Raw genomic sequence first — 19,724 nt, forward strand, 5'->3', positions numbered from 1 at the left:
CTATAATGTAAAAATGGAAAACAGAATGTCGGTCCCTAAAAAAAAATTAAACTATCATTATGTTATAAACCAGAAATTCTTACTTTGAGGTATCCCCCTGACAGAATTTTAAAGGATCTTGAATGGTTAGTTACATCCATGTTCACAGTGGCTAAGCATGGAAGCAACCCAGGTTCCCTCAAAAGATGAATGGTTAAGCAAAACATGCTTGGAATGTACTATAGAATGTCCGTCAGCCTTAAAAAGCAAGGAAACTCTGCAATGTGCTAGAACATGGCGAACCTTCAGGATATTTGGCCTAAGGGAAATTAAGTAGTCACAAAAAGGGCAAATAGTGCGTAATTCCTCTTTTATGGGATACGGAGAAGAGTTAAAATTACAGAGACCGAGAATATTGTACGAGGGAGTATGGTAGGGAGGAATGGGCAGCTATTGTTTAGCCGTTTGTTTTGCAAGATGAAAAGAGTTCTTGAGATGGATGGTGGAGATGGACGGATGGTAGCACATTATATTTAATACCATTATGATTGTACATTTAAAAAAACGTACTTTTGAAAATGGTTCAGATAGTAAATTTTAGAACATATATATTTTACAACAATAAAAATTGGGGAGCTGAAGAATGTTTATCTAAATAACACGTTTGTGTTCATTTATATGTATGTATGCAGGCATAGGGTGCACACTCCTAGAGTTGAGATTTTAGGGCAGGGGGTGAGGAGGGACTCAAGATCATAACCAGAGCGTATTTCCTTGGATATCTTCATTTTGCTTTGGTTTTACAGAGGCTATAAATTTATATAAGCTAAGAATCTGAACACCAGTATTTTTTCTTAAATACTAAAAACCATGTATTTTAGGAACACAAACACAAAATACTTCCATTTTCTCATTTATTCAATAGTTTTATTGCCTCTTCAGGACATTTTAATAAAGCTGTTAAAAAGGCAGGATTTTCTTGTAAAAGTCAAAATGCGAGTTGAAAATACCCCATTCAGAAAAAGTGCATTTTCTGCACATTTTTAAGTGCAAATTCCAGTTAATTTTCAATATTGAATAGCAGACAGAAAAATAGGTCAGAGTCTTCTTTATTAAGACAATATTATACAAAAAAGAATCCAGTTGAAGCATGAAACTAATACTGTAGCTTTTAAGGTAGGATAGGAAGTTTATATAATTAATTGCTGTGTGAGGGTGTTGTCTTAATTTGATTTATATCCAAAAGCATACATATGGCCAATAGCATATACTGTGTAAATAAAACAAAAAGTTACAACCTCAAGTGCCCTCACCAATTGTGTTCTTCCAAACACCTTTTCAATTTGATGGCCTCACTTTGATATTTGACAATCTGTCATCAGGCATTTGTATGAAAAAGAGTCTCATGTGAGCGGGTCTTACCTAATTAACTTTCTCCTTTAAAGAGAAAGGAAAAGAAACAATGTTTCAAGTGAAAATGAACCTTCCAAAGCAGCGTCTGTACATTTAGAAGTAAGACACATCAGCAATTTCATACAAACTAATTTAAAACAAAAGTCTTAAAAAAATAAAAATAAAAAATAAAACGAAAGTCTTCCAACTGGAGTCTTATATAAAGCACAGATATTTTCATAAGTAAAAGTGTCCTTTTATTTTTTAAAGAAACAGTTGTATTTTGAACAAATATGCATGGAATTGACACAACACCACCTGTCCACAGTGCGACTATACTGCTGCTCATCAGTCGTCCTTCTCCAAGGCCATGTCACTAGGATTTAACAATTCCATGGAGGAGCCAAGCAGAGTCTGAAGTTCATTTGTGAATTCAACCAAATCTAATAGTTCCTTGCTTTCAGGATTGAAGGCTTCCAGTTCTTTGGAGCAAGAATATAAGAAACTTGCAGAAACCTGCCTGTAAAATTCTGCCTCTGAAATTGTAATGATTTCTATATTTGGAAAATTGCAGCGAAATATGGAGGATGACATTTTCAATTTTTTAAGGACATCTGAAAGTAAAAACCAGTTTCGCGCCCTACAAAATAAAAAGGAAAGGGGTTCAAATTTCTGGTAAAACAAAAATTTCTTCTGGTAATTAATTAGCATCCCCAGTAAACCAGTGTATAGCTCTAACAAAAGCATCAGTTTCTTCCACTTCTACCTCCACCCCTACCATTTCTTCCTATGACCACACAGGGACCAACAAACAGTCTTCTGTCTAGGTGAGCAAAAGCATCTGCTTGTAGTGGAAGTAAATATGGACTCATCTGGCTTCTCATCTAGAGAAGACCAAAACATTTTTATAAAAGAGGGACATCATAACAAGACTCATCAACATGCCACTTTACTGTTCTCACTGCTGACAAAAATAGGCAAAGTCCTACTCACTCAGCTCTGACCACAATTCTAGTTAATAATAATTCTAGTTAATAACACAATGTGTCCCATTATAGTCACTGAGAGAAGTTTGTGTCCCAACCAAAGAGGACTGATTACAAACATCTTTTTGATCTCTTCACCCCCTCTGCCACAATAGGGCATTCTTTTCTGTGTGTGTGTGTGTATGTGTGTGTTAATCAACTGCCTGTGTTTTTTTAATAATAAATTTATTTTTTATTGGTGTTCAATTTGCCAACATACAGAATAACACCCAGTGCTCATCCCATCAAGTGCCCCCCCTCAGTGCCCCTCACCCATTCACCTCCACCCCCAGCCCTCCTCCTCTTCCACTACCCCTAGTTCATTTCCCAGAGTTAGAAGTCTTCATGTTCTGTCTCCCTTTCTGATATTTCCTACAATAGGGCATTCCAAATATAGAAGGCTACCTCGGGTTTTGTCCCTTGCACATATCTCTAGCCCCATTACTCACGTCTTTTGAGGCTGATGTTTTTGCAAATTGTCACATTATTTAATATATCCTGCGATATGCATACATGCATACACACATATACTTAAGTATACATATATATATGTATGTGTACAGATATATGTCTACATATATGTATGATCACTAATAAAATTCATGGCTTATAATAGTAGGCATACTCATAACTTGAGAAACCAAGGTTGAAAATATTCACTGATCTTTGTTAACATGCAGCAGAGCACAGGTCTGTTGATATGGATATCCTGAGAGACTGGTTACCAGGGCTTGCTGGCTCCACAATGAGGGCAAGACTGGATTTAAGCAAATCTTATATACAAAGATTCCAGGAACCATGAATGATGACTTTCCTAATCACAATTAGGAAAGGGAGATTAACAACATAGTGAAGTACACTTCGTGTGCCTAAGAAGGTACATATAAGGGCATGTTGCCAAGCCTCTAGTATGTAGTACTGAGGTATCCTAGGGACCAACTCTTCTGTGGATTCCAGTTAATCACAACTTTAATGCTTTGGACTCTGGGGTCTTATTAGCCTTGGCAGTATTCTCATAGGGACAGTTTATATTGCACTATCCATGTGACCCCACTATGAATAGCTAATCTTTTCAGGACAGGATCATTAAGTGAGATTCATGGACACTTAAAATGCACTCACCCACTCTCCTCGGCTTAAAAGGGTTTTCAGGCCCAGCTAACCCAACACTCAATACTTTTCAATCCTAGGATATAAATGCTTACCTCTGACAGACAGACACTTGGATGTTATAACATGGTAAGAGGGGGCTATCTGAAAATTCAAATTCAAACATATCACTGTTGTTAGCCTTATCTTCATCATCCTGGTCCTCTGGTCCCGGAGGGTTTGCCAAAACATTATGTCCAGCTTTTTCATCTGGTTCTAATGGAAAGAAAAGAGAAAAGGAATCAGTACACTCCATCAAGATTTTACGTCTTATTAATTGATTCTAGAGAAGCAGAGAACATTTCCTAATGATCTCTGCTTGTAGCACCCACCATCCAGCTACCCTTCACCCACACCAGTGAGAAATGTTATGTAATACATTCATTTCCCAGTAAACTTAAAAAAAAAATCATACTGCTTACCACACACAGAGCTTCCATAGAACTCCCAAGGGGCAATAAACTCATCATCACTGTGACCCCGGAGGTCACTGAAATAATCTGAAGAGGGAACGAAAGTAACAAGATTTTTTAAAACTTAAAATGATTTCAGACACCTGGGTGGCTCAGGTCATGATCCCGGGGTCCTGGGATCCAATCCTATTTCGGTCTCCCCGCAGGAAGCCTACTTCTCCCACTTCCTATGTCTCTGCTTCTCTCTCCGTGTCTCTCATGAATAAATAAAATAAAAAAACCCAACAAAAACAATTTAACCAAAGTTGCAGGATACATAGGCAAAACACAGAAACTGGTTGCTTTTCCACTAACAATCCTACAAGAAAATAAAATAGCACAATTGCATCCAAAAAGAGTAAGTGGAGAATGAGTGGGAAATATCAGAGAGGGAGACAGAACATGAGAGACTCCTAACTCTGGGAAACGAACAAGGGGTGGTGGAAAGGAGGGGGTAGGGGGTGGGGGTGACTGGGTGATGGGCACTGAGGGGGGCACTTGATGGGATGAGCACTGGGTGTTATGCTATATGTTGGCAAATTGAACTCCAATAAAAAAAATAAGAGTAAGTACTCAATCAGCCAAGGGGGCAAAACACTGGTATACTCAAAACTATAAAACTTTGCTTCAAAGTTCTAAGAAAGTACAGATAGATGGAAAGAGATCCATAACCCATGCACATGGGTTATAAAATTTAATATTTTAAATTTGCAACCCAAAGCAAACTACAGATTGAATGCAATCTCTATCAAAATCCCAATGACACTGTTTTGTTTCGAAAATAGAAAAACCTATATTAAAATTCATGTGGAATCTCAAGGGATGCCAAATAGCCAAAGTAATCTTCAAAGAGAACAAACATAGTGGCTTTACAGTTCTGATTTCAAATCATACTATAAAGCAACAGGAATCAAGACAGTATCGTATCGGCTTAAACACAGGCATATAGGCTAGTGGGAAAGAACAGAATGCTGATAACAAACTGTGAAAAGGTCTTGACAAGGCTGCTAAGGACCATCTCCTTAACAAACAGTCCTGGGAATATTGTATATACATAAAACAAGAATGAGGCTGGATACTTACCTTCCACCGTAGGCACAAAATGACTCCCAATGTATTAAAGACCTAAACATGAGACCTAAAACTGTAACAATGTAGGGGAAAAGACTCAAAAATTGCAATCCAATAATTTCTTGGATATGACACTGAAAGAAGAGGTCATGATCCCAGGGTCCTGGGATGGAGGCACTCATTGGGCTCCCTGCTCAAAGCAGTGTCTGCTTCTCCCTCTGCCTCTTCCGGTCCTCCCCATTTCGCCCTGCTCATGCACTATGTGTCTCTCTCAAATAAATAATTTAAATGTTAAAAAATTTTAATATATAAGAAAATTTAAAGTTATATGTTTGTAACCACAATTAAAATGAATTTAAAAAGAACAGTAAAACTTGCTGATAGAAAATAATGCAAACAGAGTTGGAGGCATTCTCCTATGAATTCGCAAGAGGCTAGCATGTCATTTCCTGCATATCTGAGAGAATTTTCTTGCTGCACATTGCTACAACTCTCAAACAAATAAAGAATAGTTTGGCTCTACCTGGCAAGAATCTACACACCAAATCACTGCTATTCGCTAGATATGGGCCACCTCTAACAGTAGCTAGCACACCACAAACACCAGATTGCAAGCTAAGAATTACTTAGCAAAAAGTAATTTCTTTCTGCAAAAAGAAAGAAGTGCTGCATTTCCCTCTCTCTTCTTTGACACTAACATGTTTTTTTTTCCACCATAAGACTAACTTAAGATAAATGAGGGTTTATTACCATCTGAGTCAGTGGCATTGTTTGACAGTAAGTGAATGAAAAAAAATTTATACACATTCCTCGCATTTATGAAAAACTTGTGCTGTGTTTTAGGGATCCTCTAATGACTGTGCCTTAAACAACAGCTTTTGTGTAATGGAATCACCCTAAAAATTTCAAGACTGGGATGTATGAATCTTTGCTATCTCCCAGACTTGATATGTAAAAATACCTCACCTACTTCCATCTGGAACCATGCCCAGGTTGTCAGTAACCTCGCTGAGTAGGCTCTGGTGCTGGAGAATGCTGCTGTGACTTACTGGGAGCCTTGACTGGCCACATTTTGGCACTGTGCTTATTGAGTTGGTTCCTCCAACCCTTGCTGAGATCCCTACAGCTATTCAGAGCTTGAAAAAAATTGTCAAGAGTGCTCAAACTGGTAGCTTTAAACAGCTCATGGTTAAGGAAGCTCTACTGAATGGTTTGGTGGCCACCAAGGTGTGGATGTGGTTTGATGTTGGCGAGGTCACAGGCAAGCATAACATCATTGGCTATGTTTGAAGACCAACCTTTAACATCTCTTTCTATGTGGCTTATTATTTTAGTGTTCTTGGACCCTGTGTGATCAGACTGGTATTTGAATAAAATAATGTATCAAAAAATCCTAACTTAAAAATGCACATGTAGAACATGTATATATTTAGGAAATCTTTGTAAACATTAGTACAAGTTGGCCAAAGTAAGTGTAGAAGCAATAGCCGATCACCAAACTAATTAGCTTAAGTAGAGTACTGTCTTATACCACACAAAAGGCAACCTTATTGCTGTCCTAAAATCTAAAGCTTTTTAATTTCTTAGTAAAATGTAAATCAGTTACCATTTGAATTTGAATAAAGAATACTTCTTAAACTTTGCCATTCCTGTTTCCTGAAGTGACCTACCTGCCAGAAACATTTTCATAAGTTCGCTGTGAGTCATGTTCATGATGGTTCTACCTGAGTATGTAGCCAAAGTGGGGTCAGCACCATAGGAGAGGAGCAAGCGGACAATTTCCAAGTGATCATTCTCAACTGCATCATGGAGTGGCCTAGGAAGAGACATGCAGGTGGATTAAAGTGTGCACACATACTTCTTACATTGTTTCCTTTAATAACAGGCTACAGAAGGTGGGTGTGTACCATGCATGATAAGCGTCCTACAGTATGTGATATTTCACCAAGAAATATGTACTGTTGAGTCATTCTGCAGATCAGGAAACAGATATGGTGACACCCAAGATTAGAGGTGATAAATACTCTTATTTCTTTCAGGTCCATTATATGGCTTTTGAAGGAATTATTTCTGAACTAATTCTCAAATGCAAATCTATTGTAATTCAAGACCCTAGTTCAAGACAAAAGTGAAAACATTCAAGGACATCAAGCAGTGACAGACTATGTAAGGTTAATAACAGAAGGGGGAAGAAATCCCACCATAATGAAAATGAAACCAATACAACAAAGAATTGGTATTCAGTTTTTATAGAGACTTCATTTTTTAGGGAAACAAAAGCAAAAATGAACTACTGGACTTCAACAAAATAAAAAGCTTCTGCATAGGACGGAAATGATCAACAAAATAAAAGGCAACCTGCAGAATGGGAGAAAATATTTGCAAATGACATATCAGGTAAAGTGCTAGTATGCAAAGATAAATAAAAAATTACCAAACTCAATACCTAAGAGACAAATAATCCAGTTAAAAAATGGGCAGAAGACACGAAAAGACATTTGTCCACAGAACACATGCAGATGGCCCACAACACATGCAAAGGTGCTCAACATCAGTCAACATCATGGGAATGCAAATCAAAACTCCAGTGAGATATCACCTCACACCTGTCAGAATGGCTAAAATTAACAACACAAGCAACAACAGATATTGGTGAGAATGCCGAGGAAAAGCTAACCATCTTACACCGTTGGTGGGAAAGGGAATCAGTGCGGCAACACTAAAAAACAGTATGGAGGTTCCTCATCAAGTTAAAAAGAATCACCCTATGACCCAGTGATTGTAATACTAGGTTATCTACCCAAAGAACAAAAAAAATACAGATTCTAAGAGATACATGTACACTCTAAGATATGATGGTATATTTCTTAGCCACCAAAAAGGATGAAATCTTACCATTTGCAGGAAGCCTAAGTGGCTCAGTGGTTTAACACCTGTCTTCCCCTCAGGTCGTGATCCTGGAGTCCTGGGATTGAGTCCCATATCGTGTTTCCTGCATGGAGCCTGCTTCTCTCTCCATCTATGTCTCTGCCTCTTTCTCTGTCTCTGTGTGTGTGTGTGTATGTCTCATAAATAAATAAAATGTTGAAAAAAGAGAAAAGAAATCTTACGATTTGCAATGACATGGATGGAGCCAGAGAGTATAACGCTAAGACAATCAAGTCAGTCAGATAAAGGCAAACACCGTATGACCATGCATATGTGGAATTTAAGAAACAACTGAGCAAAGGAAAAAAGAGAGAGAGAGAGATAGTCTATCCAAGAAACAGACTCTTGACCCGAGAGAACACACTGATGGTGTGGAAGGTGGGTGTGGGGAGGTGGGTGGAGGCATGGGTGAAACAAGTGATGGGGACTAACAGCTTACTTGTGAGGAGCCTCAGGTGACCTATAGAAGGAATGAATTATGCTATTGTACACCTGAAACACTAATATAACACTGTATGTTAACTACCCAAAATTTAAATGGAAAATTCTAAAAATAACAAATGCCTACCCCCTTATTAAAGAACCAGATCACAGACATCAGTGATTAGTGTAAACTCTCTTGAGGAAGCTAGACCCAGAACCTTCACAGAGATTAATGACCAACCCCTCTGACCCTGATGCTCTGGAAATGATGGAAAGAGAAAAAAATAGTTCTCTAAAGTTAGCCTGAACTGAGACTTACTGTGATGAGTTCTCACGAAAGTACAAAATCTTCCCATTCACATCTACTCAATTGTGGAATGTTGCCTGCAGTCTCATCCTGAAGGAATGCTGTTTTGGAAATGTGACAGATCAAATACATCTCAGTTTTTGCTAATTTCAGAAATGTCAGGCCTTGCCTTGTAGTAGCTCTCTCTGCACAGAATCCCAGAAACACTTCCCGGGTTCCTCAGACCTGGGCCTCTGATTGATAAAACATTGTCAAGGATAGGATGGGGGCCAGCTCTGAGAATGTGGGTTATGACAGCAGGTCTTACATGAAACCAACAGTGGCCTTCTGTACTTGCAGTACTTTCTAACTTATCCTTTAAGCATGCTTACTTAAATAAATTATGGAGACCAGCGTCTCAACCAATGCTGTGCATGTGTAAACCTTCATATTTGGAGGCTCTTCTGAGCCACATGACCATTAGAAGACTGGCCAAGACTTCGTGCTCTGGTTCTATTAGCTAGCTGATGGAAAGAAACACACATGGAAGAGTAGGCAGAGGGAGGTCTCCAATTTGCCCATAACTGTCGAAGAGGAGTCCAAAATTGGAGGTTAGAGGAGAGGCAATGAGAAGTGTGAGGTTGAAACTGCTGAATCCAGGCATAACGTGCAGAGCAGAGAGGGACTTACGGGGCCTACATGGGCTTCATGGGATCAGAAAGCTTCTACAAAACAAAGCTTTTGTTTTGTTTTATGAAAAACAAAACACTGGCCAACATAATATCCCACTACCTCTCAGAATTGTCTGAGAATATGTGTAGAAGACCACTTGACCACGTATGCCATGGTCTATTTCAGCTCTATCTATTGCATTCCATTGTTCAATACATATGCCTTTATGCTGTAACATACTGCTTTGCTTACTGTAGCTTTACGGTGAATTCTGGAATCAGGAAAAATCAAGACAAAAGATTTGCTAATTATGAGGTAGTTTTTGTTATTTGAGGTCCCTTGAGATTTCATATGAATTTTAGGATGGATTTTCAACTTATCCAAAAATGCTGAGACTTTGATAAAGACTATATTAAAACCACAGTTGAGTGACCAGAACAAGATGGAGAAATTGGAAACCTCAAGCTCACACTGTCCCATGGAAACACTGACTTAACATTATAAGAGCAGCAATGAAGTAGGTAAGAAAATGTGTTGAATTTACATGTGATAGTATCCTCATTCAGCATAATGCAAGGATAATCAGGGAATAAAACCCCAGCTTCTCCCTAGACAAAGAAAGGTAAGAGTGGAATGTGTGTCAAATTCTCTAGCTTTGTAGTGGCTGATTCAGAACACTGAAGTGAATGGGGCATTCTTTCAGTGCTGTATTAACTTTTCAGGCTACCTTAACTGAATAAAACAGATTGAGACACTTAAACTATTCTTATTTTTTATAGTTCTGGAACCTTCGAAAGTATTAGTAAGGATTCTGGATGATTTTTTCTAGTGACACACTCTTCACAAGAATTGGAAAATGGCCACTTTTTTTTTTTATAAGGCCACAGTTCTATTGGGATAGAAACATACCTTTTATGACCTCATTTAACATCCATTACCTCCTAATGGCCTCATCTCCATATACAGTCACATTAGGACTAAAGGCTTCAACATACGATTTTTAGATTGACACAATTCATATCAGAGCCCATGCTTTGGAACTGACAGTAAGAAAATGACCAATGGATAGAGACCAGAGAGCCTGCTGTACCACAGAGAGGACACTAAAAGATTATTGGGTCTTAAGAACAGAGGCACCTTTCACTGGGAAACTACATGTACAACTCAAGAAAACACTTATTCTCACAAAGTCCAAGAGGGCCTCAGATGATGTACTAAAGCTGACTGGTGAAGGTCTTTCCCTGTATGAAGCCACTCTGAAAAGACTGAGAAACACAGATTTTTCCCCCAAATGCCAAATGAAGTGCCAATAAAAGATTGCAAAGATCACACACACACAAACAAGAAAACATGGCTCACTCGAGAAAATAAATGGCCCTCAAGAAAAGGCTTAAGAAATACCTGACGAAGAATTCAAAATAACCAACCCAAAGATGAACAATCAGCTAAAAGAGAAGGCAGACAACAGAATAAAATCAAGAATGATGCCTATGTACAATGAGAACATATCCACAAAGAGAAACTAAACTATAAAAGAAGAAATAAACAGAAGCACAGACATGAACAATACAGTAACTGAAAAATTCACTAGAAAGGTTTGCCATCAAACTTGATCAAGCAGAAGAAAGAATAAATGAACACAAAGACAAGCCATTTGCATTCCTGAGTCAAAGCAGCAACAGAAAAATTCAGAAAAGTGAACAAAACCTAAGGTATTTACAGGACACCATCAAGGTATATAAATATTATGGGGATCCAATGGGATCTCTCAGCACAATCAGTGGGATTCTTTTTTAGGGGATGCAGGGATGGCTTTATATTTGCAAATTAGTCAGCCATAAGTGTGATGCACCATACAAGCAAAACAAAGGATGAAAATCAGTACATCTCATACAACCGTTCATGATTAAAAAAAAAAAAAAACCCTCAACTTCCCATAGCAAGGGAATAGAAACAAAAATCAAACTGTTGGAAACCACACCAAAATTTTAAAAATCTTGGCATAGAGTAGGGAACCATAAACAAAACAGAAAGTGAGCCTATTGACTGGATGAAGATATTTGCTGAGGATATATCCAATAAGGGGTTAGTGTCCAATCTTTTCTTTTTAATTTTTAAAATTTATTTATGATAGTCACAGAGAGAGAGAGAGAGAGAGAGAGGCAGAGACACAGGCAGAGGGAGAAGCAGGCTCCATGCACCAGGAGCCCGATGTGGGATTCGATCCCGGGTCTCCAGGATCGCGCCTTGGGCCAAAGGCAGGCGCCAAACCGCTGCACCACCCAGGGATCCCTAGTGTCCAATCTATATAAAGAATTATTAGTCAAAAAGACTAATAATTTCATTGAAAGAAGGGCAGAGAATGTGAGAACCAGAGAATCATTTTTCAAAAGAAGATATCCCAATGGCCAACAAACACCTAACCATCTCTCATTATCAGGGAAATGCAAATCAGCACTACCACAGGAAACACAGTGTTGGGGAGGCTATGGAGAGAAAGCAACCACTGCTGGTGGGAACCACTGCTGGTGGGAGATAAATGCATAAATATGTGAAACTACTAACATAAACAATCTAACATGACACTTCAAGGAACTAGAATAAGAGGAACAACTTAGACAAAATTACCAGAAAGAGAGGAATAACAAAGATCAGAGGACAAAAATAAGTGAAAAAGAGACTAGGAAAATCCAACCAAAAAGATCAACAAAACAAAGAATTCACTTTTGAATATGCGGACTTTTAGCTCACTTAGGGAAAAGAAAGAATATGCAACCAAAAAAAGTCAGAAATGAGAGAGGAAACATTTCAACTGATACCACAGAAACAGGATCATATGAGACTACTATACTCAATTATGTATAAGCAAATCAGATAACCCAGAACAAATGGATGAGTCCTGGAAACACACAACTAACAAGACTGACTCAGGGAAAACAGAAAATATGACCAGTAACGGATAAAGATTGACTCAGTAATCAAAAATCTTCCATGTGGCAGAGAGGAAGATGGCAGCAAAGTAGGAGAACCCTAGGCTCACCTAATCCTATGAACAGAACCAGATAACTATAAAATCATTCTAAGTGTCCCAGAAGCCAAGCTGAAGACTGAGAGAACAAACTCCAGAACTACAGGGAGTGAAGAAGCCAGATTAAGGAACATGGGAAGTGCAGAGACATGGCTTAGGGAAGAGAGACTCCAGGTGCTGTGGAGGGCAGGGACCCATGGCCATGGAGAAGGGTGAGAAATGCAGAAGCACACAGGGAACACACAAGGAGAACACTTCCCCAAAGCCAATGGCTGGGAGAACTAGACGGGCTGAATTTCTTGAATTCTTGCAAGCAGCAGGGCTTAAAGCCTAGAGTTTTAAAAGTGAACTGGGTTTGGCTGGGATAGAGCCCCGAAGGCTTTGTGCTGCTCCTCAAGGGAAGGTAGCCAAACAACCCGGGCACCGACAGCATTGAAACATCCACCCAAAGGATACATGGAGGCACACAGCGGGGAGATTATTCACTCCTGTTAGAGAATGGCCCTATGAGACAGCATTCATGGAGATACTCTCCAGGAACAAAGGCACTGGCAGGTGCCATCTCCCTTCATTGCCTCTCGGCATAACCATGGAGCCACTTGTGGGGAGCAGCACAGCACCCACCCTTGTTGCCTAACCTGCTTACACCAAGCCCCAGGTCTCACTTCACAAGCAGACCAGAGTACACCGAGTTAAAACTCAGCACTTTCAGGCCAAGAACCAAACAATGCCCACTGCAAGTAAGGAGAGCCCCTTGCAGGTGACCAGCCTGAAGGACAGAGCAGCCAAAACAGAGCAGCAGTGTGCACACACATACATGCCAGAGATACTCCCTGGATAAAAGGCCCTGGACAATACATGACCTCTTCTTCATAGAATATAACTCTCAGGAGGAAAACAAAAACAGCTTTTTCTAACACAGAGATGAAGACAGAGTTAGAAAAAATGCCAAGAGTGAGGAATTCAATCCACACAAAAGAATCAGATAAGGTGTCAGAGCTACCTGAAACAGTTATAAGTAATATGTCTGGTGGAGAATATAAAACAATGGCCTAAGACTACTCTCTGGCCTTCAGAAAGCAACAGAAGATGTCAGGGAGACCCTTACCCAAGAGTCAGCAGAGTTAAAAAAATAACAAGCAGTCAGAAATGAAAAATGCAATAAAGAAAAATCAAAAACAGTCAGTGCAATGAACAGCATGCTAAAGAAGCAAAAGAACAAATTAAAGAAAACATAGGAAATAATGAAGGTGAAGAGAATAGAGAGAGAATTCTACAACAAGAGAAGAGATTTAGGCAAGTTAACGGATCCATCAAATATAATAACATCCAGAATACAGGAATCCCTGAAGAAAAGCAGGCAGAAAATTTATTTGGGGAAACCACAGTTGTACATGTCTCTAATATAGGGAAGGAAATAGACATCCACATCCAAGACACACAGAACTGCCATCAAAATGAACAAAAGCAGGCCAACACCAAGACAATTGTGATTAATTTTGTGAAATATAGTGAGGAAAGCTGTAAGAGAACAGAATTCCCTAATTGATAAGGGAAGACCTATCAGACTAGCAGTAGATATGTCCACAGAAACTTGGCAGATCAGGAGGCAGTGGTATGAGATATTCAAAGTATGCAGATATTCAAAGATAAGCAGCCAAGAATGTTCAATCAAGCAAGGCTATTATTCAGAATAGGAGAATAAAGAGTTTCCCAGACAAACAAAAACTAAAGGAGTTTGTGACCACTTAACTAGCCCTGCAAGAGATCTGATAAGAGACTCTTTCGGTCGAATGGAGAGACCAAAAGCAACAAATCCAAGAGAGGAAGACTACTGAAAAGATGAGAGAAAATCTCCAGACACAATGGCAAAACAAGGATTAAAATGGCACTAAACCCACATCCATCAATAATTACTCTGGATGTCAATGGATTAAGTGCTCCAGTCAAAAGACACAGAGTATCATAATGAATAAGAAACTATTTTAGACCCATCTATGCTGCCACAAGGGACTGATTTCAGATCTAAAGATACCTGCATATTTAAAGTGAGAGGATGGAGAAACCTCTCTCAAGGTAATGTAGCAGCAGCACTTATATCAGGCAAAAATAAGCTTTAAAACAAAGACTGTAACAAGAGACAAAGAAGGACACCACATAATACTGCATAATAATAAAAAAGGGACAATCCAACTAAAGGTTCTAACAGTAATAAATATTTATGCAAACTACATATGATCAATCAAATAGATAAACCAGTTAATGACAACCATAAAAGAACTACTGATAATAATATAATAATGGCAAGGGACACTAACACTCCACTTAATGGCAATTTAAGGGACAGAAAATCTTCAAGGTGATAACGGCTTGAAAGACCCCACGGAGTGGATGGTTTTAATCAGGAATTTTCAGAGCATTTCATCCTAAAGCAGCAAAATACACATTCTTTTTGAGTACACATGGAGAACAGTCTCCAGAACAGATCACATACTAGGTCACAAAACAGGCCTCAACAGCTACAAAAAAGACTGACCTCAGGCCATGCACATCTTCAGACCACAATGTTATGAACCTTGAAGTCAATGACAAGAAAAAAAATTGGGAAGACGACATATAAATGGAGGATAAAGAACCCACTACTGAAGAAAGATGAGTTAACCAGGAAATCAAGGAAGAAATTGACAACTACGGGGAAACAAAAGAAAAGGAAATGATGACAGCCAAAACCTTTGGGATGAAGCAAAGGTGGTCCTAAGAGGCAAGTAAAGAGCAATACAGGCCTTCCTCATGAAGCAAGAAAAATCCCAAATTAGCAACTTAACCTTCAATCCAGAGGGGCTAGGAAAAAGAAAACCAACAAGCAAAACCTAAAGCCAGCAGAAGGATAGAAATAATAAAGATGAGAGCGGACCTAAGAAACCAAAGAACACAGAACAGATCAACAATACCAGGACAGTATTCTTTGGGAAAAAAATCAATAAATCTGAAAAGTCTCTAGCCAGGCTTAAAAGAATAATAGAGAAAGGATCCATATAAGCAGGATCACAAATGAGAGAGGAGAAATCAACCAACACCACTGAAATCCGCCCCCCAAAAAACTATGAAGACCATTATGAAAACTACATGGCAACAAATTCAACAATCTAGAAGAAATGGATAAATTCCTAGAACCGTACAAACCACCAAAATTGAAACAAGAAGAAACAGAAAACCAGAAAACTAGAACAGGCCAATAATCAGCAAAGAAATGGTCAGTAATAAAAAAACTAACAAAGCCAGGGACCGATGGCTCCTTGGTTAAATTCTATCAAACACTTAAAGAAAAGCTAATACCCATTTTTCCCAAACTATTCCAAAATACAGAAATGGAAGGGAAACTTCCAAATTCATTCCATGAGCAAAACAGTATGTTACTGGGGCGCCTGGGTGGCTCAGTCGGTTTAACATTTGCCCTCAGCTTGGGTCATGGTCTTAGGTTCCTGGGATCCAGCTTCACATCCACCTCGTTACTCAGCAGGGAGTCTGTTTCTCCTCCTGAGCTCCTCCTTGCACTGGAACACATGCTCTCTCTTAAATAAATGAAGAAAAACATTTTAATCATACACACACACACATCCATATGTTGCGGGTACAACAGACACATGAAATCAGTAGAACAGAACTGAGAACCCAGAAATGGACCCCCAATCCTATGGTCAACTCATCCTCTGCAAAGTGGGAAAGAATATCCAATGGAAAAAAGAAAGTCTTCAATAAACAGTGCTAAGAAAATTGGACAGCCACATGCAGACACAGGAGCAATTTCCTGAAGTATACAGAACAATAAACTCAAAACGGGAGAAAGACCTAAACGAGAGACAGGATTCCATCAGAATCCTAGAAGAGAATGCAGGCAGAAACTCTGGATGATGGCCATAGCAACATCGACCTATACAAGTCTCCAGAGGCAAGGGAAATAAAAGCAGAATGAACTATGCTAATAAGCTAAGTATCCTAAAAATAAGCTTATGCAAGTAAAGGAAACACAAAGCAAAGAAGCAATCTACTTGAATAGAGAAGATATCTGCAAATGATGTGTCTAAAAGCAGTTAATATCCAAAAATACCTAAAATTTATATAATTAGCCCAAAAAGCCCCCAAATTATCCAGTTAAAATGGATAGGGAACCTGAATAGATGTTTTCTGAAAGAAGATCTTCAGATAACCAACAGACACATGAAAAGATGCTCAACATTACTAATCAGGGAAATGCAAATTGAAACCACAATGAGATACCAGCTCACACCTGTCAGAGTGCCTCAAATTAATAAAACAGGAGACTACAGATGTCCCTGGTGAGGATGTGGAGAAAGGGACACCCTGTTGCACGTTGATGGGAATGCAAACTGGTGCGGTCCCAATAGAAGAAAAAGAGAGCTACCATATGGAAACCTTATGATAAATATTATATGCAGAACTAAACTAAAACGAAGAAATTAACAAAAACAAAACGAATAAAAAAACAAAAAGCAGAATTGGATCCATTAGCACTGGGAACAAACTCATAGTTGCCAGAGGAGAGTGGGAGGATAGGCAAAATGGATGATGGGAGTAGAAGATAACAGGCTTCCAATTATGGAATGAGTAAGTCTCAAGAATAAATGGCACAGGGATGCCTAGGTGGTTCAGTAGTTGAGCAGTTCAACTGAGAGTGTGATCCCACACTGCTGTGATCGAGTCCCACAACAGGCTCCCCACAGGGAGCCTGCTTCTCTGCCTCTCTATGTCTCTGTCATGAATAAATAAATAAAATCTTTAAAAAAAAGAAAAAGAATGTTGGCAAATTGAACACCAATAAAAAATAAACTTATAAAAAATTAGAAAATAATAAGAGGCACAGTCCTTGATATCGTAATCTCAATGGGGACAGGTGGCAGCCATTCTTGAAGGAGTATAGCACAAAGTTTAGATTTGTCCACTTAAATCTATACTGTACAACTGAAACTGATGTAACAACTATGTCAACTATACTCCAATTAGAAAACATTTACCAACAATAAATAAATGTGTTACTCTTCAACCAAAATGGGGGCTGCTGTTGGTATAATAACTGAACAGAAATTTTGCAAAAATCAAGTTATGTTGCCATTATTCACAAATCACAGGTATAAAAACTCCTTACCTGTAGTTTCTCTCATATTTACCTGTATGTATAGACACCATATTTACACATTGTCATCTCCACCAGTAGGCAGCATAACACATGTTATTAGAAAAAGCTTTAGGTAAAATGAAATCACATTATGTACCTTCCCCAATAATGGGATGAAAATGAAAGCCAAGACTGGAAGGAAAAATGTAAAATTCACAAGTACCTGGAAATTGAAAACAAATTTTTAAACAACCAATGTGTCTAAGAAGTACGTACAAGGGAAAATAGGAAAAAAAATAGCTTGATATAAACAATAATGGAAATAGAACTGCCAAACTTATTGGAACAGTGAGAGTAAATACTAAGAGGTAAGTAATGGTGGTCAACACATTTAAAAATCAAAAGGCCTTGTGACACCTGGGTTGCTTGATACTGGAGTCCCAGGATCAAATCCCATATCCCATTATCGGGCTCACTGCATGGAGCCTGCTTCTCCCTCTGCCTGTGTCTCTGCCTCTCTCTCTCTGTCTCTCATGAATAAATAAAATCTTTTAAAACAAAATCAAAAGACCTCATATCAGCAAGAATTTTGTTTTTAAAAACACCATGTATATAATTTTCATAGTATCTTGTAATCACTAGATTTGTGTCAGTTTGTCATGCCACTTTATTATTGATATTAGTTGAGTCCTCTATTTTGTAAAATAGGTAGTAATGATTCCATTGTCAATTCATATTTCATTCATATTCATGAATTCATGACATGAATTTTTTCACTTTATTATTTTTTTATAAATTTAATTTTTATTGGTGTTCAATTTGCCAACATATAGCATAACACCCAGTGCTTATTCAATCAAGTGCCCCCCTCAGTGCCCATCACCCTGTCACCCCCACCACCGCCCACCTCCCCTTCCACCACCCCTAGTTTCTTTCCAGAGTTAGGAGTCTCTCATGTTCTGTCTTAATGATGTCAATTCATATTTCATTAATTTGAGACTTGTCTGTATCTTAGTCAATGTAGTTAAAGGTTTGTCAATTGTGTTAGTCCTTCAAAGAACTATTCAGTTTTGTTGCTTTTGTATGTTTTTTAAATAAATTTATTTTTTATTGGTGTTCAATTAGCCAACATATAAAATAACACCCAGTGCTCATCCCATCAAGTGCCCCCTTCAGGGCCCATCACCCAGTCACCCCCACCCCCGGCCTACCTCCCCTTCCACCATCCCTAGTTCATTTCCCAGAGTTAGGAGTCTCTCATGTTCTGTCTCCCTTTCTGATATTCCCCACTCATTTTTTCCTTTCCCATTTATTCCCTTTCATTATTTTTTATATTCTCCAATTCTTATTCTCCAAATAAATGAGACCATATAATGTTTGTCCTTCTCTGACTGACTTATTTCACTCAGCAGAATACCCTCCAGTTCCATCTACTTTGAAGCAAATGGTGGGTATTTGTCGTTTCTAATGGCTGAGTAATATTCCATTGTATACATAAACCACATCTTCTTTATCCATTCATCTTTCGATGGACACCGAGGCTCCTTCCACAGTCTGTGGCTATTGTGGACATTGCTGCTATAAACATCGGGGTGCAGGTGTCCCAGCGTTTCATTGCATCTGCATCTTTGGGGTAAATCCCCAGCAGTGCAATTGCTGGATCGTAGGGCAGGTCTATTTTTAACTCTTTGAGGAACCTCCACACAGTTTTCCAGAGTGGCTGCCCCAGTTCACATTCCCACTAACAGTGCAAGAAGGTTCCTTTTTCTCCACATCCTCTCCAACATTTGTTGTTTCCTGCCTTGTTAATATTCCCCATTCTCACTGGTGTGAGGTGGTATCTCATTGTGGTTTTGATTTGTATTTCCCTCTTGGCCCGTGATGCGGAACATTTTCTCTTGTACTTTTTGGCCATGTCTATGTCTTCCTCTGTGAGATCTCTCTTCATGTCTTTTGTCCATTTCATGATTGGATTGTTTGTTACTTTGCTATTGAGTTTAGGAAGTTCTTTATAGATTTTGGAGACTAGCCCTTTATCTGATACGTCATTTGCAAATATCTTGTCCCATTTTGTAGGTTGTCTTTCAGTTTTGTTGACTGTTTCTTTTGGTGTGCAGAGGCTTCTTTCTTATCTTGATGAAGTCCCAATAGTTCATTTTTGCTTTTGTTTCTTTTGCCTTCATGG

At 38.7% G+C, this 19,724-nt stretch overlaps 1 protein-coding gene across 1 annotated transcript in view; it reads right to left on the reverse strand.

The window, feature by feature from the left end:
• Positions 1–876: 876 nt before the first annotated feature.
• Positions 877–19,724, reverse strand: part of LOC140629714 (BCL-6 corepressor-like) — a 72,027-nt gene continuing 53,179 nt past the window's right edge. The window contains exons 9-12 of the mRNA XM_072819293.1: positions 6,739–6,884; positions 3,968–4,045; positions 3,602–3,761; positions 877–2,011 (exon numbers count right to left, since the gene is read on the reverse strand). Of these exons, the coding sequence (XP_072675394.1) occupies positions 1,720–2,011; positions 3,602–3,761; positions 3,968–4,045; positions 6,739–6,884 (676 nt within the window). The 3' untranslated portion in view covers positions 877–1,719. The remainder of the gene's footprint in view (positions 2,012–3,601; positions 3,762–3,967; positions 4,046–6,738; positions 6,885–19,724) is intronic.

The sequence above is a fragment of the Canis lupus genome (assembly GCF_048164855.1).
Source record: "Canis lupus baileyi chromosome Y unlocalized genomic scaffold, mCanLup2.hap1 SUPER_Y_unloc_5, whole genome shotgun sequence".
NCBI classification, from domain to species: Eukaryota; Metazoa; Chordata; class Mammalia; order Carnivora; family Canidae; genus Canis; species Canis lupus.